This window comes from Pocillopora damicornis, chromosome 13 (assembly GCF_964200805.1).
Source record: "Pocillopora damicornis chromosome 13, jaPocDami1.2, whole genome shotgun sequence".
Lineage (NCBI taxonomy): Eukaryota > Metazoa > Cnidaria > Anthozoa > Scleractinia > Pocilloporidae > Pocillopora > Pocillopora damicornis.
The window spans coordinates 16,923,807-16,949,430 of record NC_142682.1 but is presented as its reverse complement, the minus strand read 5'-3'; the positions used below and the strand labels follow the sequence as shown (position 1 = coordinate 16,949,430).

The 25,624-nt window shown below is 38.7% G+C and overlaps 1 protein-coding gene across 2 annotated transcripts; it reads right to left on the bottom strand.

Annotated features, from left to right (window-relative positions):
• Positions 1-7,429: 7,429 nt before the first annotated feature.
• LOC113681094 (protein KIBRA) lies at positions 7,430-24,337 on the bottom strand. 2 transcript variants are annotated; one of them, XM_027198160.2, is made up of 20 exons: positions 23,834-24,337; positions 19,877-19,917; positions 19,499-19,567; positions 17,775-17,869; positions 17,202-17,258; positions 16,599-16,781; positions 15,674-15,931; positions 14,771-15,064; positions 14,381-14,553; positions 13,797-14,277; positions 12,725-13,246; positions 12,205-12,276; positions 11,890-11,970; positions 11,588-11,713; positions 10,952-11,251; positions 10,389-10,541; positions 10,054-10,164; positions 9,711-9,848; positions 9,296-9,369; positions 7,430-8,948 (listed from the first exon to the last, which is right to left on the bottom strand). In XM_027198160.2, exons 1-20 carry the CDS (start codon positions 23,959-23,961, stop codon positions 8,870-8,872), a joined length of 3,435 nt encoding a protein of 1,144 aa, XP_027053961.2. In that variant the 5' UTR covers positions 23,962-24,337; the 3' UTR covers positions 7,430-8,869. The 2 variants fall into 2 exon arrangements, with proteins under 2 accessions (XP_027053961.2, XP_027053962.2); XM_027198161.2 differs by having other exon boundaries at positions 10,054-10,161.
• Between the last annotated feature and the right edge of the window lie 1,287 nt (positions 24,338-25,624).

Genomic DNA, 25,624 nt, shown 5'->3' with positions numbered 1-25,624 from the left:
AGCGCCCTAACCACTAGGCCACGCTCGCCTCCATAAAACAACACTTCACAGATTAGCATAACTGTTCGAGCTTCACTTCGCTTGTTCCAGGATTTCATTTAGTAAAACAGGGCAAAATATTGAACGGCGCGACGACGCCACCCAAACCTCCCATCTCATGCCTTTAGTAAAACAGGGCGAAATATTGAACGGCGCGACGACGCTACCCAAATCTCCCATCTCATGCCTTTTCGCCCGCCGCTATAATCGCGTCGTTTATTATTAAGCCCCGTTTTAATTTGTTGGCGACGACTGATCCCCACTCCGTTCTCCCTGAAAACCATGTGATCCTCCCATTTTTAATCACGCATGTATTTTTAAATGATACGTGTAAACTTTGAGGGTACGTGTATTCAATCTGTAAATGTTGTCTCTCTTCTAAGCTTATTATAATGGAAGGTTGGATATGATAAATCCAAAATCAAAATCTAGGCAGAATTTGGTGCAGCTGCCATGATTTGGATCTTAACCGCGAACTTGAATCTCTACGCACTATAGAATCTGACAAGCCCACTGCGTTTAGATCCAAGCGAAATGCAGTCTGGTAAAAGCGTCAGTTCACACTACTCGAGGCGCAATGCATCCTGGTAGAAAGATCATGTCGGTGTTTATTTTGAGATTATGCATGACAATTTATTGCCCCCGCAGGGTTTTTGGCCCCAGAGGGCCAAAAACCCGAGGAGGCACCTTAGGACTCCCCGCGTAATATAGGGGAAGACTGGAGAAGAGAGAATGTAGGTATTTTCGGTAGATCATAACCAGAAAAAATCTCGATTTGATCGCTTGCACGGCCGCAAAGTATCAACGTTTTTCCCGCAAATGGTCATGGGCGGCCAGCAAAAACGCGCGCAAGTACTATTGGGATCGGCGTCTTTGATACAAGCTTTGTCCTTGTCGAGATTTCGAGTTAAGCGTCCCTGAAAAGCGTCGAGAAGCGTTTCCAAGTCCAACGGTAAGTGTGCATAGCATCTTTCTAACAATTAAAGGTAATTTTGAGTTTAAAAGGTGACCAAAATCCGTCAAAAGAGAAACAGTTGTGTGAAGTCTCGATCGAAGGCGGCGGAGGGTCCGCAGCTCAGTCAGCTAACGTGAGAACTTAAAGCAAAGAACTTGCAGCATAATTAAAGTATAACCAGATATCAAATACATGAAAAAGTTGAGCTTCTAACTCGTTTGCTTTGATGTTGGATTATTCTCAGAGTTATAGAGTTTCATTTGTGTTATACAGAAGTTAATACAGAAATAATTTCACCGATGCTCAGAAGACGGTGTAAGTTTAGCATTTTGACCGAAAGACTCGGTTAACTCCGATTTGTCAGCCGCAAATCAAGCTTATTGCACAAAGCCGAAAGACTCGGCAATTTCTGGATTTTTCAGAGGCAAGTCTGCCACCTATAACATTCCAATTTCAAAACTCACCCAAGTCCCTACATTCTGCTTCTTCTTGATCGTGAAGAACAAACAAATCCTAAGTTAAACCACACAGCAAAAAAAACATCCCAAGCACTTCCAAAAACTACATTTTGTACACTTGTAGTATTTTGAGATCCAAAATTACTAAAACCAAAGTACTAAGCCGCAATTCCGTAACAACATAACAGAAAAATTACACAACTGTAAACAACAAGCCCAACTCAAAAAAAAAAACAATAGAAAATGGTACTGTAGGGCGGGGGCAGCTCTAGTGAGAACTATAACTAGTTAGAGTTTTTATCAGTATCTGCTGCTCAGTATCTTTTATCAGTATCTTCGTACTCCCCCGAAATTAATAGACGTACGAATTGTGTCTGAAAGTGTTCTTATTTTTGTCCCACATTCAAGGACGTTCGAGTTGGATAAGGCGAAATTCACCAGCAGCCGATTACAATCGATAGAAATCCATCAATTTACTCGAGGAGACTTTATCCACAGACACCAGTTGATATCAATTGATCGACTGATCACCGATTATCGGCGTTCAGATCATGGTCAGGTGATCAGGTTGGAAGCACAGTTTGAGTGATTATCTTTTTAGTTTCGCCACAATTCACATGTTTAAATACGAAATGATAAGCTTATTGTTGGCCGATGATGCCCGCTCCTCCTTTAGCGGCGACCAATTCAAAGGGAGCCAAATTAACAATATCTTAAACCCCTCAGAGAAACACATTTTATGGACATTTTCATTTGAATCGCCAAGCAGGTCCTTAAACTCTCTACAAAAACTGACGTCCATTTTCCGCGCTAAGCAGATGATGTAACATTGGATAAGAGTAGATTATACAGGTATGTTAAAAAACCTAAAACTCGCCTCCACGTTTGATTTAATTCAAAAATAAAAGGCATAACAAACAAAGCATTAAATAACAAGTGAAAGCAAAAGATAAAACCTCAGGCGCATTCACGCTGAAATAAAATAAATTATTATAATTACCTTGGCGAGTTTGAAAACGCGGAAAATAACAAAACAAAGCAAATGCCAGCGCAAGTGCCAAAAATACCAGCTTTACTTTCATCCCGATTTCAAGCTCCCAAATTAAAAAGAATTTTTTCTCCTTTTCCAAAGTCTGATATCAAGTCCGAGCCACGAATGATCATCAAGCATTGGATAAAACAAATGGCCAGAACAGCGGCCAGAACAATAGAGTCTACATTAGATACTCCACGACTGGTTAAAATAAACTAAACAGGCACCAGATCGGCTTGCTTTCGCTTACATCAGGTTGAAGAACGACATCACTTGGTACCAATTTCTAAAATAGCTGGTTACTTACCGATTACCGTGTTTTGTCAAGAACGGAACTTCTTTATCTTTAATTACTTCGCTCGCCTCGATCTGCTGAATGAATTGTTATCAGACAACCGTTTGTTTTATAGCTGCAGGATTAATTTATGTCAGTTCTTGACAAGAAGAGCACCATCTGCTGGGAAATAGATCTTTGTAAAGTGTCGCCACAATTATTTATGGAGTATTTTACCGCAGTTAATGGCAGCTTTTGGAAAAAACACTTAACCACGCTTTGTCATGTAATTATGCTTGAATGCGTACGTACGTGCAACTTATTTTGTGCTATTTGATTAACTCGCATATGTTAACTTAATGCCCTTAATGCCTCTTTTCCTCTGAATTAAGTAGCGATTTCACTCAACCCCTAACATGGCCAATTTGCCCACCTCACGGCAGGTCGCTCCCGAGAGAAATTACGACGATCTTAATTCCGTTCGTCAAAGCAAACCCAATTTATAAAATCGGTTTGGTTAACGGTATGAAGAAAACGAAAGAAGGCAGATCGTTCTAATAATCACATGTAGAAGTACTGTGTTCATGTAGTCATTCAGCTGCCCAAAAAACCTGGTCATTTATTTCGTAATTAACTGAAACCTATTTTTACTCGTTCGCATATTAGCATAAAAGTTCACGGCAATGCTATGTCTACAAAAATACGTTCCAAAATACTTCCTGACATGAACGGTTCAGCGGCGACCTCCTTAAAAATAAACATTAAACCGTTACAAAAACTTAGAAAATGTGTGTTATTTCAAGGTTTTATCCCACCTATCGTGAACTCTAGTCTAATACAGCTGCCTCGATTCATTCAAAGAGGGCGGGGGTGTTGACGACCGAAGGATCTCTTCCTCCGCTATTGTGCGTGATAGCAAGAAAGATCAGGCGTGGTAATTGCTTAACCACTTGTAATCTGGATTAGTTGCCATCAAGAACAGTTTCAAACTACAAAATATTTCAAGTTTGACTTTAACTTGTCTAGAAATAACGATCATTGACGCGTACATCACGTTTGTCCTATTCCCGATTGGTTTCTGCGCCACAGAATGATAAAAAATGTCATGAGACTAGTTTGGTTGTTCACAACCTTCACCGACCATTTTGCCGACTCATTTCTGCTTTTTACTCAGGAAAATCAAATCGTCTTCCGCACAACTTCACTTTCCAAGCCATTTGTGGGGGAAGAGGTCAAATTTCAAGGTTATGGACTCTTACGTTGCTCAGTCTGTAAATTACCCTTTATCAAATCCCACGTAGTCGTCTCCCATTTCATTACAAAAAAAAAAAGAACAAAAACAGAACAAAACAAAACAAAACAAAATAATAGATGAACTAAGGTTAAAATCGGCGCCCCAGTTGGTGCAGTTTTAGAACTCTTCACTCAGGGTTATTGAATATCAGTTTTAGGGGCTACGTTAAAAGGTTTTTGCCTGTCAATTACTTCAAAATGATTCTAATGTCTCGAGAGGTGAAATTGAGTATGTTTTTGATGGAAACAATCTGGCAACCATATTAGCGATAATTTTCTTAGCCTGGTGCGTTGTGTTTTCTTTTTTACTTTTAATTTGAGGTATACGAGTCTCATCTGAGTAAAATAATAACCTCGCGAGACAGATGAATAAAAAGTCAGAAATGTAAGCAGGAAGTCTAGAAGTTCACTAGACTCACGCCCACGCATGTACTAACGGGAAAAGAAAACTAAATCCTTCCGCTGGAACCTATCTAAGAAAACACCGACAATTAAAAAAATAAGAAAAGGGAAATTGAGAGGTGTTATATCTTCTCGTTTTCCTAGAGCCCATTTTTTCCCGCCGCTTTCCCGTATGTGAAAGGATACCGGTTGGCTGGGTAAAAAAACAGAAAACAAACAAACAAAAAATCAAAGCGAAAAAAGAAATGATAAGAAAAGAAAAGTGAAAACCGACCAAGGTGGTTGATCGCTTGAAGGTGGAGCGGGGGAGTTTGGTGGGTAGCAAATTTTTTTGAGCCTATCGTCGCTTATGTTCCTTAAGTTTGTGGCGTTGATAAGGTCTTCTTAAATACCTTCACACAAGCTCTTTTTCCAGTTCAAAGGCTTTTTTGTAGGATTTTGTTTTGTTTTCACCCACAATGAAACTTTGCTTATCAGACAGTCCATCTGCGACTTTTTCACATATTATTATTAATTAATACCGGCCGACGGTAAACGAATTATGACGAAAAGCAAGACGACAATGCATATATCTTTTAAGCATCAATTCCCTGCATTAGGAACATAAAATGAAACACACTACGCGCAAGGGAAGTTTGCGGTCAATAGGCGCTATAAATCAAAATCACGTCAAAGCAAGTCGTGACATTTGCCTTGGTAGAATTTTGAATCCTTATTATTTTTTAAAGTATTGTAAAGGATGCAATTGGCTTACACTGACATTTTACATAGACGCAACTGCAGGTTCAGTTTAAGGTCCTGAAAAAAACGTTTCCTACGGCCCCTTTTTTTTCGAAGACAGTTAGTTTCGCAAAATATAAGAATTGGCACGCGTCTAAAGATTTTATTTTGGCGATTTTGAAGGAAACTTACAGTTTCCAGTTAAGGGAATTTAATTCGCAAATAAATTTTTTTTTGCACTACAGCGTTTTATTTAACAATAGGAACAATTCTAGACATCGGTCTCAGGTACTGGCCAGATGGCTTATTTTGCCCCACTAAAATATTGTTTTATATGCAGTATTAACTGTACTTCTGGGGTACCAGAACATCTGAAACGCTTTTGAAAAGTGAAAAGGTTTTTATTTTACAGTATCGTTTGCATGGAATTTAAGTGGTTAACAACCAAATTAACGACATGGCCGATTTTTTTTTTACCAAAGTTCAATGTATTTGAATTGTAGATTTACATTCATGTCAAAATTAAACGTAAGGATATGAAATGAAGTGCAAATTTGTGTCGTTAATTTTCGCGAATTTTATTTTTTTTTTGCAGGACTTTAATTTCGCGATATCATAAAAATTCCCGCAAAATCGCATAATGATAAAATATGGATATCTGGCTTAGTGTTTTTCTCTTTTCGTTTACCTCCGCGATTGGAGTTTTCCTTTCAAAAGATATTTGTAATATGCTTTTGAACACGACTTCTCAGTCAGAAAACTGTTATCATCGCAGCTTGTGTTTATCCTTAGACCACAGGTGTACCAATTGCTTAGTTTGTAAATGGCAGATATCTAGTAAGCTTATCTGACTGTTGAATATTTGTTCTTTGAAAAGTACAAACGCATAAAAGGAGTTTGAGACAATTCTACATTTGAGACATTTCTACATATTGTCGTTCCTAATGATCGGTAGGTCGTTAGAAGTCGGTGAGTGTTTCGTCGAATGTAATCGTCATCGTTGTTTTTCTTGACAAAGACACACCCTTGTTATTTCCTTTCGTCGCATGGGTTGTTTTGCGTTTTAGTAAACAACTTGCGATCATGTTGATTGGGTTATAGTGGTGGCAGTTTTTCTTTTTTTGCGATGTCGGATTGTAGGACGACTCGTCTAATTGCTTTTGTTTTCCTGTAACCTGTCAAGTAATTTAGTAGAGGAAGCTTTCCGTCCTCTTTTGGTTCTCTGATAAACCAAATTTTGGAGATATGCTCGATTAAGAGGTCGTTAAATGCATGTATTTTGTCTTTGGATATGGCGGTAAATGTAGCGTGAACGAAACTTAAACATAGCGGTATCGTTTGTCGGCAAGATGTAATTGCGCGTTCCTCGATGATACTTGGTTCAAGTCCACCACTTCGGCTTTACGAAAGCTATCGGACAATCTGCAGAAGACGTTATGCCATTTCCTTTCCTTTGCCTAACCTTTACTTCCTTAAGCACATCGATAAACATTACAAATACTTAAAAGGAACACTTACCTTTACGTGCACAATTTTCTTTTTTGTCAGAGATACTGCGAAGTTTAATGAACCAGAAGTTTGAGCCACCAGACTGACAACCGACTTCTGAATTGAAAATAATGACAATTACGCTTAAACTGTCCGCGCCCAGCTGTAACCGACAAAAGTCGTTTCCAGGACTTCTCCATGCGGACGATCAGACTCAAAATGATAAACAGTCACACTAATACATCCTTTACTAAACACTCTGTTGCGAAAAAACCTTCTGGGTCAGCACACCCCTTGCTGGTGGTCCAGGCCACTTTTCTAAGTAAATGCTTTGAGAACTTACGGCTATTCTGATTATGGCTGTTGGTTCCAAGGTTCCAAGATTTCAAAGTTAGTCTCCATGATAACCGTGGCATGTTTTGTTGATGTGCCCACTGTATATTCCTCTAAGTACCGCAGAAAGCAGCACATATCACATACGAAACTAGCATAGAGTTCTTTAAGTTCAATGATAGAGCATTGGAGCGCGGAATCCCAAAATCTGGGTCACGATTTTTCGTGGGGTACACAATTCTGTCATCGTCCTACTCTCAGTATTATGTCCTAAAAAGGGGGGAGGGGGGGAGGGGGAGGAAGTGTTACTCCTCGTCGCTTCACGCAAAGAAATTGCGATTAGCTCCAGCTGGGTGGGTCACTTAACTCAATTACAGCCTTCACTCCAGGTGATCGAAAGAATGGTGTTAGAATAAAAAAACGGTAAACGATCGTACGTAAAATAATGCTTTCTCCTTTATTAACCTATGTCGTTTTCTAGAGAAACGAACGATTTTATATACCAAACAACACGACCTAAGCTGGTCATTTAACTATGAGGGTACTCCACAGAATATAATGCCTTATATATTAAAATATTATTCTTCAAAAATGGAATATATAAGTGTATGAAGGTAATAAATAAGTATATACAGCCCATGTATGAACAAATTTTGGTATACAATTATTTTTTTCAAGAAATTACCGGGTCGGGGTCTATCTGTATATGATTTTATGGCGTCACATTAATTATTTTTTAGTTTCCTTTAGTTATTTTGTTAATATGTCTTAGTTTTGGGTTGCATAATATTGAGAGCTTCTCTGTGAAAAGATATATTGTCAGTGATTTTGACTTAAAACTTTTTAACCACGACATTCTGCATCAGCGACATGGAACCTTCACCGCCTCAGCACTGCTCTTACCGAGAAAAAGGTAAAAGATCCTACCAGTTTGACATTCGAAAATATTCCCCTTTTTTTTTTCTTTCGAAAATCAAGTATTTAGGCCAATGGAATCGAAAGGGTTTAGCCCTTGACGGAGTTATTCTCAGCCTCATCATCAGGGCGAGGCCACAGCAGGGTCGTTCATTCGAAAAAGAGCTAATAGACATAGGTAGCAAGACTCGTTTTGACAACGAGGCCAGAGCTTAACCAGAAAAAGGCTTTCGGCTGACGCAATATTACAAACATATAGTACAAAGCTAACTCTGCGGTCAAGTTAAAAAAAAGACGTTTGAATATTATATTACAAATTGTTAGAAAACGCGCGTTGCAACTGGAGGTAGCAAAGTTATAAAAATACGAACTTTAACCTAACCCTTTACCCCCTGACATCAGTATGCATATTCTCCTCACTGTTCTTTATAAATTTCCTAAGGTGCTGACAAGGAGAATTTGTGTAATAGTCAAGAGCTGCTTTTGTTGGTGATCATCTCCTCTGTTCTCATTACTTTCATGTTTGATTCAGGGATGATATGGTAAGGAGAAATTAGATGCTAGTCACTCTTAGGGGCTAAAAGATTAAGGTTTCTTCTATTAGAGAGTTTTCCTCTTTCACAGCAACAGGTATAATTTAAGCTACTTTTTGAAAGTTCTTGGTCAGTTTATACAAAAATCGTTAGTTTTAATACTAACAAAAAGAACTACCTAGAAGATTTGCAACTAATCACCAGCTGAAATGGTCGTCGATGTGTGCCAGGATGTGTTCCAGAGCTGTTTTAGTCTTGTTTTTGTTCGCCTTTGCATACTTTTGTCGAATTCTTTGGAAGGTACCACTTTCATTTGGTTCTCCTGTCGTTTGCTGAACGTCAATTTCATTCAAATAACTCCAGTGAAGATAAATTCAATATTTCTGAAGCTTGAATGTTTCTTCTTTCCTCATTGCAATGAGCGCTTTACACCCAATGAGTGTCATTAGCGTTTGAATTCCCGGGCGACTTAGCTTGCTTATTATGCAAAGGGCTGAATCTGTCTCTACAAAAAAAAAATCAACAACAACAAACTAATGAGTAACAATCACAGTTTGAACCCAGTGGTAAAGGTAAACACCAGAGCTTGACAGAGTGACATTTCTGAGGATTTCAAGGTCCCATACCCCAGATCTCAAGGCCACTACAAACTAAACTATGTTTTCCCTCTGAACATGAAAATTTTAAGATATTCTTTCTTGTTGAACAATAGTCTTGAGACAAATTTTCAAAGACCTTAAAGTTCTTTGTGCAGTTTTGAAAACGAGTTGGATAAGAAACCCCAGAGATTTGAGCTTGATTCTGATTGGCTAAAACGTACTGCACTCGCGTCGTACCAAGAAAACCTCTTACCTAAAGGCCTTGTGGCTTCTTCTCGAGTAAGGACTTCTACCTCGATGTCCAGGCATGGTGAGGCTTCTGAAGGCCTGCAAACAACGGAGACAAGGTCAAAACGAGTGTTTTGGTGTTTCAGATCCTGCTTGACGCGACTATCGTCCGAGTGTGAAATTGAAAAGTTACCTAATGATTTCGGTGACACCAAACGATGAGAATTTCCAAGTGGCGCGCTCTTAACAATTTGTTTAAGTCTGTTCAAAATACATCGTGGTTTACAAAGTGAAGACGGTGGATCGAAATTCTGTGGAGTCACGCTGTGTAATAGAACTCGTTTTTTGTGCTTTTGTTTACGGTTTTTCCAAGGTAAACGTTTTCAAAGGAATAAATATGAGTCAGTCTGTGTAAAAACTAGGTGATTCTGTCAACTCACCTCTACATCTCTGAGGAGAGCCTGAAATTCTTCGCTCTCCTCCATTGATTTTGGAATTTCGGTGCATCCTCCGTCAATTGCCTCCTCGATTCGTTTCTTCAGCTGCGACAACCTTCGAATATCATCGTTTACCTGCAGCTAAACACAAGTAATTAAGCCACGTTAGTCTCTCCGATGTGAGACACAATAATCTCCTCACACTCCTAAGGTCGTGCAACCGCTGCGAAATTTGCAAATCGAGTCCCTAGATAACTCGTTCCTATGCTTCGCATATCTACGAGTAAAAAGTGCTTGTCATGCATGTAATCAGAAAGTTTTAAAAACGAATTTGAAATACACCAACCTGTTTGGCTTTAGAGGCTTCTAGCTGGAATTCAAGGTCCACAGCCGCCCGAGCATCAAGATGATTTAACTGTTGATACTGTTGTATTCCTTGCCATGACATTGGGCGCTGCTGGTGGAAAAAAAAATTCTAAGTTATAACTCAAGGCAAATGGCAACCCCCTTGAGGGCTTAGTTAAGCAAGGTGTAAGTCTGCTATAGCCACAAGCCTGTTGCAGAGCCTATCAAGTTCAGCACCAATACTGGTAGATGCACCACGCCTTGCGCCTTTCACCACCTTAATCACCACTTATTACATCCTTTCGTTAGCTTTAGTTGATATTAACTTATAATTACCTTTTTCCTTCTCATGCTGGTCCTTTCCACAGACATTCTCACAAATGGGCTGGCCTCCGTTTTCCGCGTGGTACAGTCCGAGTTACTGCGATTAAGAGTTATGTCACCAACCAGCCGACTCAAAGGCATCATGTGAAGCTCATCGAATTCTCCCTAAAAAAAAGTAATATAATGTCGGTTTTAAATTGAGTATTAGAAGAAGGAACCAAAGACCAGTTAGATGCAAAGACAATCGCAATCGCCTCCTATTCAAATGCACTGTACAAAAACTATGCGCTGTTTTCTTTGACCATCACGCAAGCTTTCCCGTCTTAAATAGCGTTCTTTTTTTACGCAGCCTTCAGCTCTGGTAAATGGGTGACACGACTTGCCTGCGCTGGCATGTTGGCATTCTTTGTTTTCGTGAGTTTTATAGACGAATAGCCCACGCCAAGTAAGCTCAGCAGTTCGCAGTTTCAACTAGCCGCTGTAAAGGCCTAGGTTTAGTTTAACCACAGTGCAGCTCCAGTCTCGTCTTGTGTTACATGTTTGATTTTAACAATAACCACAATATTTGAACTTACGTGGCCTTGGAACGACAGCGGTTGAGGATCAGAAAACTTTCTCGAATACTTCGACTTCAGCATGTTGGGTCTGGGCCGAGCTACAGGTGATCTATCGAAGTCACTGTCTCTGTCCTGTAGAGAGCCTCCACTGATGACACTATCACCTTGAGACTGCGCTCTTTCTACCGGCCTTCCAGCGGTGCGCTTTCGAACGGGTAGACTTTCCATACCCTCGTTAAGTACTTCTTGACTCACTGATCTACAAGGGATACGCTCGAATCCAACCACTGACTCCAGGCTTAATGTTGAGCCTTCGCACTGAAAAATAGGATGTACAAATTATTTTCTGCAGTTTTTGCCTGATTGGCTCTACAGATGGTTTTACGACTAAGGCCTTGACATCAAGCCGTAAAAATGATCAAAAGAGATCTGGCTATCTCTGAAAAAGTGTTTCATCTCTAAATTCCGCATCGAAAGTAGTATATTAACGACTTGCTTCTGCACGGAAATATTTTCAAAAAAATATTCTCCACAAAGCCACAATTCACTCAGGTTAATTAATGGTTAATTAATCAGATTAACCAACTTTTTCAGTTTTTGTCTGGACTTCGTCTATGCACACAAAATCATTCAGAATTATTTGTCTATACTCACCCATGAGTTGGGTCGTAAGTTGCCTCTCTTTGGCTCACAAACGCAGTCCATCGAGAGCGAACCAATTGCAGGCGTCATGGTATTTATCTTGCCATGTTGATACTTCGCAGCTGCCGACTGGAAGAACTGTTGACAAATAATTAAAGTATTACCCTTATGACTACGAGCGTGGCTAGTGTTGGATGCTATTTTGTCGTATTCATCCTCTTTAAAAGTAGAGAAATTAGTTTTATCAACTGAGGTGATAAAACCAACTAATTAGTCTAACTCATGACGACCATTTGACTTATGTGTCAACTTACCGCAAAACTCAATAAGTTATACCATCGAAATTTGACAGGAGTTTGACTATTGAAATCCGCAAGGCTGATCTGCGTCCCACCCTGAAATTCAATAAGAAGAAGTTGTTAGAAAAACCTTTCAGTGAGAGAATGTTCCCATGGTATCACAGTCAGACCAATTCCTCAAAACTAATTAACAAGGAACTGACGAGCAGCAAGGAAGAAGAATTACTAACTAAATCTGATCCTGAGAGTTAAATTTTACAGCGTTGATATATTTTTATGCACAAATACTGAGTTTTTTTTGCATTTTTTGACCAAGAAAGTTAAACTCACCAGAAGCTCTTCCGTTTGAAAGCTGGATCTAACGAGGAGGTTCACCTGGAGAGTCTTACTTGTCAGTTTGCTCTGCTCAAGGAAAAAAAACAGTGATATGTTGAATTAATTTCCTTCTAGAGCACAACTCTACCATCACAAATGCAGGATACAACAGGCTAGGGCAGGAAATGAGAACACCTCTATAACATAAAAAAAACCCAGGAAATACAGAGAGAGCAGGGAGAGAAATTTGTTACTCGCTATTCAATTAATCAATTACGGAGTCAGTAAGTCAGTGAGTCATTCTGCCAGGCAAGCGATAAGTCAGGGATTTCTGCAGTCTGTCAATCCGCAAGTCAGAAAGTCAATCAGAAATTCAGAAAGACAGTCAGAAAGTCAGTGAGTGAAACAGTCAGTTAGTCAGTCAGTAGTCAGTCAGTCAGTCAGTCAGGGGTCAGTCACTCAAGAAGCGGTCATTCAAATCATCAGGCAGCCAGTTAATCAATCAGTGATCAGTCGGTCCGATCTGTCCTCTTACCTCGGGAACCGGAATATGAAACTGTTCCTCAAACACAGGATTGTCTTGGTAATCACAACGCTTTGTTTCCAAAACGCAGCTTTCACTAAGCGAACTCGGCAACAAAACGGCTTTTGCGAACACTTCTTTATTCTGTGTGGTGTTGCCAAGAGCCTTCAAACCCTTTGCTTGATCGATACACACGATCAGAGCTTCGCGATCAACATCGTATGAGAGTCCTAGTTTCATTTGCGCCGTGTCCACACTGTCTTCGTCGAAGTCTCCTCTCTGGGTAGCTTTCAGGTTTTCTTGGGATGCGTCAAAGACTCCGCTATCAGCCGCCACGGATTCGTCCGAAGGCGCAGCAGTTACGGGCCTTGTCCCAGTTGGTGGAAGATGGACCTCGCATCGTCTCAGCGGAAGCGACGGAATGCCTTCCGTGATTGGAGACATAGGCGTAAAAGGAAAATTGTTAATCGATTCGTTAGACTTAGAGTCTGCGGTCAACAGACGAAGTCGCTGCTGAACTGGGATTCCGTCGGCCTGAAATGACAGAAGATAAAAAAGTCAGTGATAAATACTTAGGGCACTAGTGCGCTACAAAGTTTTCCTCGCCAAGTTTTGACTTAAAAAGGGTTTATTTCCATTGTCACGTTGACCGAAAAAAAAAATCATAACCAGTGAGCATTTACGATTCTCTTTGGCTATAACCTGATATACGAGGTTCCGAACTCTTGCCAAAGGAAAACGTGTTTGTAACAAAATTTGACTGAATTTAATCTGCCGAGGTAAGCACCAAAAGGGAGCGAAAATTTACTTTGGCAAGTTTTTCTTATAAATAGTCGTACAAAAGTTTTCTTTGCTGATGAATTTAAGAAAAAAGTTTTCATTCCCAAGTTTATTTAGTGGGCAAAATTGCATGCGTCAAAGTGTGGCTTCACCTATGTCAAAGGGGCTAGCAAAGTAAGGAAAGGTTAGGATATTTTTGCAACTTACACATTCACTTGGAATGAAGTTGGGCGTTTTCTCCGCGGACTTATGAACTGAATACTACCAGATGACTCCGCTTGAAAAATGAACGAATAAAACAAACCTGGGGTAAACAGCTCCTGTCGAGCTCTGTTCCATCCAGACATGTACTCTCTCCCTCCGTGGCTATGACACGAACGGTGGCCGGCGAATTCGTCGGAGAAAGATCGCTCGTACTCGGAGAAATCGGCGGCGATTGCGTAGACGAAATCGAGTCACGAGACGATAGCGAGACCTGCGACGAGTTGCTGGCGCTGGGGTGATTTGCTCTCCCGGATGTCGGCGTGTAACTTGTGGCTGCACCTGTTGTCCGTACTTCGTAGATCGGTTGACATGCCGGGTAAGTAGAAATTCCTTGAAGTAAATCCGTCACACGTTGGTGGAGCTCTCGGAGGTTGGGCATGTCACCGCTATGACTCAGATCGGGATAGTTGAGCGAGTTCAAGGAGCCTCGGCTGGAAGCAGATAAGGATCCTCTGCTTCCGGACAAGGAGAGGGAGCCACGGCTTGAACACGAAGAAACAGATGGGGTGCTTCCAGAGATACTGCAAAACAAACCGCAATATTCAACATACCTGTGTTAGATCTAGGTGGAAATCATAAACTTAATGTGATTTATCTACAGTAGAAACCTAACACAAATCTCACTTTTTAAGCCGCATGTTCAGAAGGTTCGTTATCTTGGATTGCTCATCAAGCCGTCGAACTAACAGAGATTTCTCTGCTTGAAGTTGAATTCTATCAGCTGTGGCTCGATTAGAGACTTCTCTTGCGTGGCTGAGGTCAGCAGCCAGTCTGTCTTTCTCGTCCTCCAGCTTTTTCTGAAATAAAAAGCAGTACATCAATGTGAGCACTCTCAAATATGAACTCAAAGAAAAGTGCTCACAAAACCTGAAACACTTATCGTAAGGAAAACGGTCTAAACCTCAATGGGATTGCAAGTAAGAGTGCTTGACTGCCTTCGCACATTTCTGTCAAAACACTTCTGTGTAAAAGATACGTGGACAATATTCTATGAAGCCTTCATGGTCAACTTACTTTTTCTCCTTCGCTTTTGACAAGAGAGTTTAGGCGACGAATTTCGTCAAGGAGAGTTTCCTTTTCTTGCAGAAGCATTGGCCTCGAATTATTATCGTCCGTCATTACTTGTGTAATTCGTTCGTCCAGACAAGTGATTTCACTTTGCAATTTTGATTCATTTTTCAATGCCTCTTTATATTCTGCCTTCAATTCTTGTTTATCTCGCACAGGGAGATGTCCAATGGCCGCATCTGAGCCAAGGTCCAAATGGGATCCAACTCTCATTTCCACTTCAGCTGAATCATCTTTGCCCTACACAGACGAAGGGTTTCCAAAATTAAAACGGCAATTTCACTATTTTCAACCTATCACCCACACGCAACCTGATCACCGCGTCTTAACCTTTTACACTCTAACACTGATTGGTATTCACATTCTCCAAACTTTTCCCTTTACATTTCCTCTACTACTGACAAGGAGAATTTTTTAACAATCAAGATCGTCTTTTGTTGGAGCCGGGGATCATTTCCATAACGCTTGTGACCTAGATGAGTGATTCAGTGATATTGTAGGAAAAAATTCGACGCTTGTCACTCTCAAGGATCAAAGAGGTAAGCATTTTCCAAATCTTTTCGTTTGGTTCCCAACTGCTTTTCATGATACCTTCCCCTTCTCCGATTGGCCAAAATGTTCTTTTGATTTCTTTGTTTCTGGTCTTACACTTCAAAACTCTATCAAAATAAGCCCTTGTCATAGAGCAAAGCTTGCAACAAACTTAGTTACGCACAAAGTTGCTGATTAATACATGAAATAATTGATTTCACTCTCCCTTGGCTCAATTCTCACGAAGTAAAGGCATTTAACAACCTTACCACGGTTTCATTAAGCTTAATGTATCCCAAGATGGCTGTATGATCTTACCGTGTTCGCAGATTCAGACTGTGAAAGTTTATCCTTGAGTCTCAATAATGCCTCAATTAGCTCACTTTTCTCTTGTTCCTTGGAAAACAATATTCGTTCTGCACTTGTTATCTCCTCCACTAAACCCTGAACGTCCTCTTTCTTGCAGCCTTGACGGGAAGACAACTTCCTGTCAATTTTCTTTAACGTTTCGTATCCCTCTTCCCGCGCCTGGACTTCTCCAGAAACTGCCTCCATCTCGGTTCTGAGGACTTCAACCTGGGTTTACATAAGTCTTACAATTAACCCTTTCACTTCAAAGATCTCGTGAGTAATTCTCCTACTTGTCTGCCATACAGTTCTTATGAAGTCAGTTCGGATAATTTAGTTTTAGATCAACTTATAACCCCCTTAATAATATTAACCCTTATTCCAGTCATTTGTCTGCTTGATATTGTATTAATATTGTGAGGAGAAATTCTCTCCTGGTCACCCATAGGAGTAAGAGGGCTTTGTGTGAAAGAATTATTAACGATATTTGCATGTAAAACGGAATACTACAGCCTAACCAGTTATACGTACGGCAATAACTACTATGCCCAGTGTTTAAAACTTGGAGTTTTGTTTTAAGGGTGGAAGAGTACTCATAAGAAACTTTGAGCTCTAGAAGGGAGATGGGGACGGAAGTTATCGGACAGGAATGGTATTTAACACAATGGACTTATTGGGTAAGCTTGATTACCAACCGCTGTTCAGGAAATGAACCCGCGGTCCTCCGTGCAGCGAAGACCGGAAAAGACGGCAGCCTACTTATCGCGTTGTTTACGATTTTGCTCCTTTTCGTTGTTTGTCATCTCTGCGTAAGTACCATTTCTGAGTCTCTTACGTCTCAAAACAACTTCTTCTCAAGTTGATAATAAAAGTCCCTGTGCAGAAAAAAACATACCCTCGATCTGGCTTGAGAAATCTCTTTCTTCAGCTGATTCACGTCGTATTTGCTTGCTATCGAGCTGACGGTTGAATTTGATGACGAAGAACTAAAGCTTCCTTGCTTGGCATGTTGGCTGGTTTGTCCTTCTTTATCATTTCGTCTCTGCATCTTTTCAAGCTCTGACGTCCAAAATTGAACCTGTTGAAAAATGAAAGATGATTTTATTCGATGAATGACAAAGGCATACTCAGAAAAAATACTCGAGAGCACTCAGGAAATTGCTTCAGAAAAAATTCACATATCTAAACGGAACTTTTGCCTATTTTTCGCAACAACTTTATAATTCAAGCTGTCTGTGTTGTAAATTGTGCGATAAAATTGCTCTCCCATAACTGTGCTGCTGTCAAGTGTCATTAAAAAAAAAAACAAACGAAACAAACTTTAAAAACTCTTACATCATCTGGAAACAAGTAGCACTAAAGCAATAAAAAACGAATAAGAAATATTATGGAGTGAAAAAATTTTTTTAAATTTATTCCAGAAACTTTAGATTTATCACAATATTTGATGTTTTATACATGATACGCATTCTCTCTCAAACAAAGAATCTTTTTGTACCTCTTCGCAAGCCAAATCTAGTCTTTTTTGCTTGACGTCTTTCATGTGTTGCTTTGCCTACAAATTGGAATTCACAAAATGTTTGTTAATGTCAAAAGGCGTTTTCTTCTCTTTACACATACCAAGAATTCTTGCTTTCTCTAAAAAGCAAAACAGCCTTTATGTGAAATTTAAATAAGTCCTTCACCCTAGCCTTGAAACAAATAAATTTGTCTACTTTTCATCAATTATCCCTTTTCATAAGGGAAAAACGAAGCATCTTATCATTTAACAATGGGAGCCTGTTCTTACTAAGGGTTTGAGAATTCTCATTATAAAATGGTAATGATAAGTGATAATCACCCAAACGTCACTCAAGCAAATCATTACTTGACTTAAGGGTAGAAAAAGCTCAAAACGTTTTGTGTTAATGAAACTAAGAAAAACAAATTCTCTATTTAGTTAATCCCTTTTATTGCATGTAATTACTTTGTGTGCTCATGTGTTGGGTCATGTTCAGTTTTGTGAACAAACAAGTAAATAGCTTTCATACCAGTAATTTTTTACCCTTGAAAAACAGATTTTTTTCCTTACCGTCAAGTCTGATTGTACCATTACTAAATAATCACAGAGCATGGTTTCTCTCCTCTTCCGCCACTGTACTCTTGGATCCTCATGTTGTTGTGATCCTACTCAAGCAAACAAAGAATAAAAGAAAATTTAACATGATGGACACACACTTTGTAAACAACTTGAATGAAATTGATTCAAAACATTCTTGTGTGTCCTAAATGCCTCCTGCAATCAGCCCAGTTTGTAAACACTCTTGAATCTGTGAGGGCAGGACACTATAGGATGTAAAAACGTTATGGAACTAAAAAATTGCCTCAGGCAAATTATGATCACCATTTCATTTTGCCTGAGGCTATTTCTGTGGTATGAATAAAACTTGAGAAATATATTGAGCCCTTCATTAAAAGAGCTTGTTAATCAAATGGCATGCTTTGTTTGTTTGTTAAAACACTCCACTCTTCTCCACTTTGTTGAGTTTTTCATCAAAGTTTGACACAAACTCAACAAGAATATTAAGCAACAAGAATTAAGTAGTAAAAAGGTTATCCTTTGTAAGAGACATCTAGGCTATATCAAAAGCATGATAAGTTCAAAGTATTGAAAGGAACTCATATTCAATGTCACAACCATTTTTTTTATAATAAAAAATGTTAAAAGCTGAAGGTGGAGGAGACATGAGAGCACTCAACCAGAACAAATTTGCTAAAGAATGATTGAGATGCAGATGCTGGCAATTGATGACAAAAAACAAAATGATCAGGTTACATGATAAAAGGAGACAAAATATCTGCCAAACTGGAAATTATTGGTATGGCATATTTATGTATACATGTACTGGTATATGTTAGATCTGGCCTTGAATGTTCGAAGGGGGATAATGCGATCCAATGGATAAAGCTCTATCCGTTGGATAGTGCAGTATGTTTTGCTAACACTTATCCACTGGATAGCGATTTATTCTTTGGATAGAGCTATTTGCCCTTCAAGTAAGTAGGAACAAAAATACAAATCAGAACTTTACACAAATTTGTATCCATAAAAATGAAAAATAAAAACCAAAATTCTAGAACAGTTGATCATATGATCACCTTAATAGGAAGCATGGTGCCTTTCCATGCTAATTTCTATATGCAGCACAGCACTCAGCAGGGGAGACTCTCACACAAGATGTTGTGGAGAGGGAATCATCTTACTAAGTATAGCATTTTGCGATTCTTTTTAACATGAGTCATATTTGGCACTTTTTATTTTCCAGTGGAACATGATTTATGTCAAACTCTTTTGTAATAGTACTAAAAGCATATGAAATTGTTAACACCAATACTTTTACTTAAATATCATGAATTATGGATATGATCCTTGTCAAGAGAATACACATAAAAAGGAGACCCCTCTTTTTAGGACCATGTTTATCAGAGATTTTAGTCTTGCATAAGGTGTTCCAGCAAAAATACCCAAGCTTCTTGGAGTCAACTTTCTCTGTGGTTGCAAGTGAAGAGGGGATTAAAAAAAGCTCAAGCAACACCTGAATTTGAAATCTTAAGAGGCTAAATTTAAGTTTCCAGTGAATGTCCCCTTTGGTCTTCAGAATGATCCCAAAACCTTTCCCTTTGCCAAAATACAAAGTCCCCATTTTAATCAGTTCCTGAATAACTTGTGTGTATCCTGACATAATATGATCATTAAAAACTCTGTTAGGCATCATTATTAATAAAAAAAAAAGAATATGTTAATGAAACCCTTACCTGTATTGTGATCAATAAAGTAACTTCCAAGAACTTTATCATCAAGTTCTTCCCAGCCAAATGGTAGTTCTGCAATATGAAGAAGACCAATTAGCATAATAACTACCCTTTTTGGTGGCACCATGCTACATGCATGTGTGCTAGAATCATGAATCAGTTTTCATGAAGTAATATTTATGCATATGAGAGAAGCTACAAAACGGTGTGTTCCAGAAGGTCAAAGTCTACTTAAAAACAAAACCTGAGTAATCACAACTATGCAATATTTATGACATCTGGGAAACTCTGAACAACTAGTTAGAAATTTGGCCTCTCTGCGACCAGGATTTTGTTGATCCAGGGGAATGGGAGTGCATAAAAAAAAGTTCAAAAGCTTACCATTTCCTACACAATCAGCAAAAGTCAATGGCTTTGTTAACCTGAAACAAAGAAATGAGGATTGAGAAAGTTACAAGAGTGCTGGGGTTCTTCCCTCCCAGTTAATTCCCAATGGCTAAATAATCATTTAACAACTGAAAGGGAAACAGGTTACCCATCACACTGAGTAAACAGCAGAAAGAGGGAGGGAAGGGGGGAACTGTCTGGACAATGAGCTGCCACTCCTCACAACTCTGCAAGTTCATGCTCAAAGCACAGCCACAAACGCCTCAAATGAAGAGCACATGGAATTCAGACGCATGCGCATATGTGAAAAAACTGCTGATCCTCTTTGTTGTTAACTCTCATTATGTAATTGTAAATATCTTTCTTGGAGCTAGAATTTTGGTGTCTCCAAATTACTCATGAGTTTAAAAAGATCAAAAGCCACTGACCAGCTGACAGCATCAAAAACATATGAAGTTTTATGTATAGAAAAAAATATTGCTGTTAATGATCAATGATCTTACAGCTGCAGAGACTTGCAAATGGAACAATGCTTTAATTGAAAAATTAAATTAGTAAAAAAAAATAGTGAGTTAAAATTAATTAGTAAAAAAATAGTAATCTTGTATAAATATCAAAAGCCCAACACTAAAAGAGTGCATCTGGAAGATACAACTACCAAAGAATTTTACATATGTCATTTTCCTTTCAATGCATAATAAGCAATTGATTTCTAAGGGCAAAGAACAAAACTAAGCAATCAGATTATGCTGCATCCAAATCCGTGATCAGAAGTATTCAATAATTTCTTGCTCATTTGACTAGTACTCCTGCTGGTTGTGAGTAAAAGGAAAAAAAAATTTATCTTTCTGAGGTTTGGGGTAAATGCCTATTTGAGAAATGAAGCTGACTTTGGGCAATTAAGACCACATTGAATGCCAGACATGTGCTAATTATTAGGAATATATTGTAAACATCATGCTTTTCATCTTTCATGTGCTTCCACCTGTTGCAAAAAACAACACTCTTCTGCTAGATTATGAGCTTACAAAAATCCTCTCAACATTCTGTACACATTTAAGAACTCTGAAATATCTAAAAATACCATGATAATATAGCAGTACACACTTCATATCACAAATATTTTTTTAAAAGGTATTTGTGGTACTAAAGAACCTTCTAGAAGTTTAACTCAGTTAGCGCAAAATTAATGGGTTTCAATCAAACAATGCATGCCTGAACAATGCATGCCTGGGGTGCTTTCTCTGAGGATCAAGGTATACCATCTAATCACATGTTCACTGATAAAATCTTAACATCTTTCACTTCTGTCCAGATAAGAATTATAGAAACACATACAGGGAATATTTTGTCCAATATAGCCCAAATATTTCATCCTTGAGAAAAAAGGGCAATAACTGACAACAAACCCAAATGAACATTATTATTCTGAATAAATAACAGACACACAATCGCTGTGAGACACGGAAAAAACAAAGTTACATACAGAATTATCTTCTTGGATTGTGTTTACATAAACTTCTGTTCCATTAGAGACAGCTACAATATCTGCTTGCATTTAGAGTGTAACGTGTGTACATTCACTAGGCTTTTAGTCTCAAACTAACAATGTTACAAAGTCCATTGAGTCATTAATTACCCTTTTTACTATCTCTAAGAAGTCAATCAATAATGATGAAATTGGACTAATGACATCAAATACAATTCTGCGCTCGTGGTATTGAACTGTCCATTCAACATAGTAACTCCTTCTTCCACATATAACGTTTTTGTGTCATATGGGGATTCGCACAAAATTGGGAAAAACAATGTCCTCAAAAATAAGTAAACAGGAATTTTAAATCCAATAAGAACCAAAATAAAATCCACATACCTTGAATACATTATGAGCATAATAAATTGCTTATACCACCTGGTGCCATGACCTAACTAGTGAACCACATCTCTTGTTCACCTCCATCATTGAAAGAGTGAATTGTAACATGTGACAAAAATATAGCTCAGTTTGTTCCTGTTTATTTCACACTTTACTCCTTGATGGAGCTTGGAAAACAATCTCCTAAACTATCTTTTAAATCCCATCAAATAAATGTCAATGATTTTAATTAATCTTATTTTGTTTAACAAAACAACAGCTTTACAGGCATTGGAAGTCATGGAATGGACCTCAAAAGCCACAGACATTGTCTGAGTGTTTTGAAATTTGGCAGAATTCTCACCATAACAGTGTTGGCCAATGCATTAAAACATTATGCCCAATGCTTGACCAAGATATATCCTATATGGGAGAAACAGATTAAATAATTCAAATCTGTTGGCATGGTGCCCAAATTAAAGAGGCATGTCAAATTCCTGTGTTAAAAAATTATTCAGTAGCACATCTTGTATGATTTCCTTCAAAAAATTACAACAGAAGGAAAAAATAAATACTAATCACTGACGCAAACAAGGTCACAGTCAAACTGGAGTATAATTTGAGCTATAAGAAATGTCATGTTGAATAAAAAAGGAAACATAGTTTCTGAGTTTGAATTCATTTGTCATTAAAACAATACTAGTAAACAGTAGGTGTAGTTTTCGAGTTTATAAAATAAGACACACTTTGCAGGTTCAATACTGATGTGAACTTAAATTTCTCTGTTTTCTTTTCAATGGCATGCAGCCGATATGCAATTTCGCCTCGCCATTATCGAAAATTATACAGACATACCCTCTCAAGAAATTGCTACGACAAGCAGAAACTCAGAAAAAAAAAGTAAAATCTGGCGAGCTCCTCTAAAGTTGAAAATTAAAACCGAGAAGCGGTGGCAAAACTTCGCGTAAAACGTGGCCGATACGAAACAATTTGAGACACAATTTGTTATTTTTAGACGTGGGTAACGTGTTATGATAAGCCTTCATTAAAAATATATGTTGTTACGGCTTATGTCCCATGCGTACTTACATCAGGGGTCTCTTAGAGAATCAATGAAAACGTTAGAACATATCCAAAACAAAAAGGAATATTCCTTGCCTAGAGTTTGGTTCATAGGCTAAATCCCATTTATACCTTGAAAAAGACATAGCGAGCAATCCAGTGATATAGGGTGAGAACTCAAAGTCGCGAGGGATTTTATTTCACTGGTTGTCGCTTCCCTAGAAACAGTTATAATGCACAAGTAGACACCAGTAAAGAGAGCTATCTTCTCACGCAAAAATCCTGAAACCTGACGTTAAATATGCGAAACTACCCGAAAAACGACGTTGAAAGTAACGAATAATAGTTATCGCATTAAGCCATTTCGGGTATTAAATATAAGCTCACTTTGACGAACCAAGGTATTCTTCCAGCACTTTACTGTCGAAGACTAGTACAAACTTTGCGTTGATAAGTTCACGCAAGGCTCACAACTTTTCCGAACCAGAGACAAAATTCTTGGTCTCTAAACGAATGGAACCGATAAAATGGTCGATTTATCCATTTTACTCATAAAAAGGTTTCTACATAGCTTAAATATTTGGGATGAAGCTCAAACGGAAGAATGGAGCGAGTATGGTTGGAAACGATGCACGCTAGACAACATTTACTTGAGCTTCAAAGCAATCGCGATAGTTTTGGCTTGAAGATAGAAAGTACAAATCACATATAAAATATTGGAACGCACTTTAATGGGCAATCTACTCCGTTTAAATCGTGTACATCGCCAGTAATGAGTGAATTCCATAAAAAATAGCATTAATACTTGGGGATAACAGACATACACATAGTATTGCAGAACGCCGCGAGATCAGAAACCCTTTTCGCCGAAGAAGCGGCCATTTGCCTTAAAAAGAAACTATAAGATGTTCGAATGATGATTCTGCAAGCCAAATGGAGCAAATGACCGCTTGCGCTTCGGGAAAATACAATCGAAAACTAGGTTCGACCTACATACTTGCTACGGTTCGCTAACCGCTGTATTTTTTACTTACCTATCTCGCGGATCGACCCATGAAGTTCGTTTAGTGTTGTGATCGATGTAATAAATTCTTCCATCGAAGTCTTTCGCTTCTTCCCAACCTAGTGGAAGCGGTACTTCGCATGTTTTCTTCTTTGGCATGGCGTTTCAGCCACACTTTGCAACCCTACTCATCTACCAGCGTCCATGTTTAGCTCACTGTGGTCACACTACAGCGGTTTCTCGATGATTTGAATTCGTCAATTTCGCGGCCATGTCAGTTTCATTAGCATTGTCCCATAGTTGAAATTCCGTGTCACACATTAAACCACAAATCCCGCTAAAACGAGGGCCAAATTCATAAAAATCCGTAAGATTTCGCCTCCATATGCATGCAAGCCCTCTAAATTATTTCGAGTCAGTCTAGTATTTGGACAATTTATTTTCCTGCAGATCGACGTGTTTGATATATGCATTGTTTGAGCAAATAAACCAATAAGAAGCTTGCTCTTATAATAGCGCTCGATATATTGTATGCGGTTAAAATCTTTGGAATACTTTGCCTATGTAATTCTCCGCCCCTGTTGTGTGGTAATTGTTACGAGACAAGCTTGATTGGTCTATTGGATTGCGCGCTATTATTGTCTTAGATTTTGACAGCTCTCTTGTGCCATCTGCAAAAAATTCCGCGCGTGCAGAAAATTTGCGCTGACAAGTCATGCCGGAATGCACTCTAAGAGCTTTATCTCGCGTGTCATCAGCAATGAAAGACGTTTTACAATGCAATTTCTTCTGTCCTCGTAAACATTGAACTTTAATTTAAAAAAGTAAGATTCTTTGTCTTTTTCATTCTTTTATCTAACTTTCCATCGTGGCACGAGCTTGCATCACTCACCCCCCAAGGGAAATAAGAAACTTCCCTGGAATTTTTCATGTGATTACTATTTTCTTAGAATTAGAAAGCACGAGATATATTGGTCCCACTGAAAAGTGCAGAACCTATCGAGTATCACTCACTTTAGCCTAGTACTCTAAAAAAGATAAAGAAACCTCTTGATGATAAACTTCAAAGTTTAACCGCACGTTCCGATCATGTTTTGAAACATTACACCAGTGAGAAAAGTCATGAAAGCATTTAACGATATCATTTGGAACTTTAGACCTTGAAAACAGTTCTGTTTCATGAACAGGAGGAATACTTGCAACGATTCTTGCGACAAAAACAGTGTTAACGTTGCTCAGGAAATGATATAAATAGTTACATATCCTTCTTTCAAAAATTCCTTCGTTTCTTTAATCATCAAGGGTCACTTGGGGTCAGGCCGGCCGGAACATTCGATCAAAACAATTCCTCAGTTCTCTCTCTTTGACCTCATCTCGCGCGAGTACTGGGGAAATTCAAGAATTCGTCCACCACTTCCGGTGCGAAATGCAGTACGTGATATCCAATGAAGCGTTTGTGACGAAGATGGAGGCCTATGGGCGTGAACAGGCAGTAGCTGAGGAAATAATAGATCTCAAAGCCTGAATTCCTACATTTTTCCTTTTTCACCATCATTAAAAAAAAAAAAACGTTCCCCTTCTCCTTATTTGAAGACTGGACGGAATAGTGCTTTGATTTTTTTCACTGTGTACCTGTCCTCTATAAAAAAAGAGTTTACATATTGGAACATGGATAAGAGGTTGACATAACCTCCTAAAGTGGTAGTCCTACAATTTGAGATTAACTTGAGAAAAGGCAGTTCAACTTAACCCTAGCCTACAACTCTTAAGATGTAATAATAGATTCTCTCCTTTGGCCACTACACATTTCTATGTAAATTAA

What these genes read in the sequence shown, in the direction of transcription:
- LOC113681094 (XM_027198160.2), bottom strand. Translation starts at nt 23,961, where the DNA reads ATGCCAAAGAAGAAAACATGCGAAGTACCGCTTCCACTAGGTTGGGAA. An exon ending in CTGAACATGCGGCTTAAAAA is followed by an intron (nt 14,278 to 14,380) that starts GTGAGATTTGTG and finishes TTTGTTTTGCAG; the next exon opens with TATCTCTGGAAGCACCCCAT. An exon ending in TTCATATTCCGGTTCCCGAG is followed by an intron (nt 12,277 to 12,724) that starts GTAAGAGGACAG and finishes TTCCTTGAGCAG; the next exon opens with AGCAAACTGACAAGTAAGAC.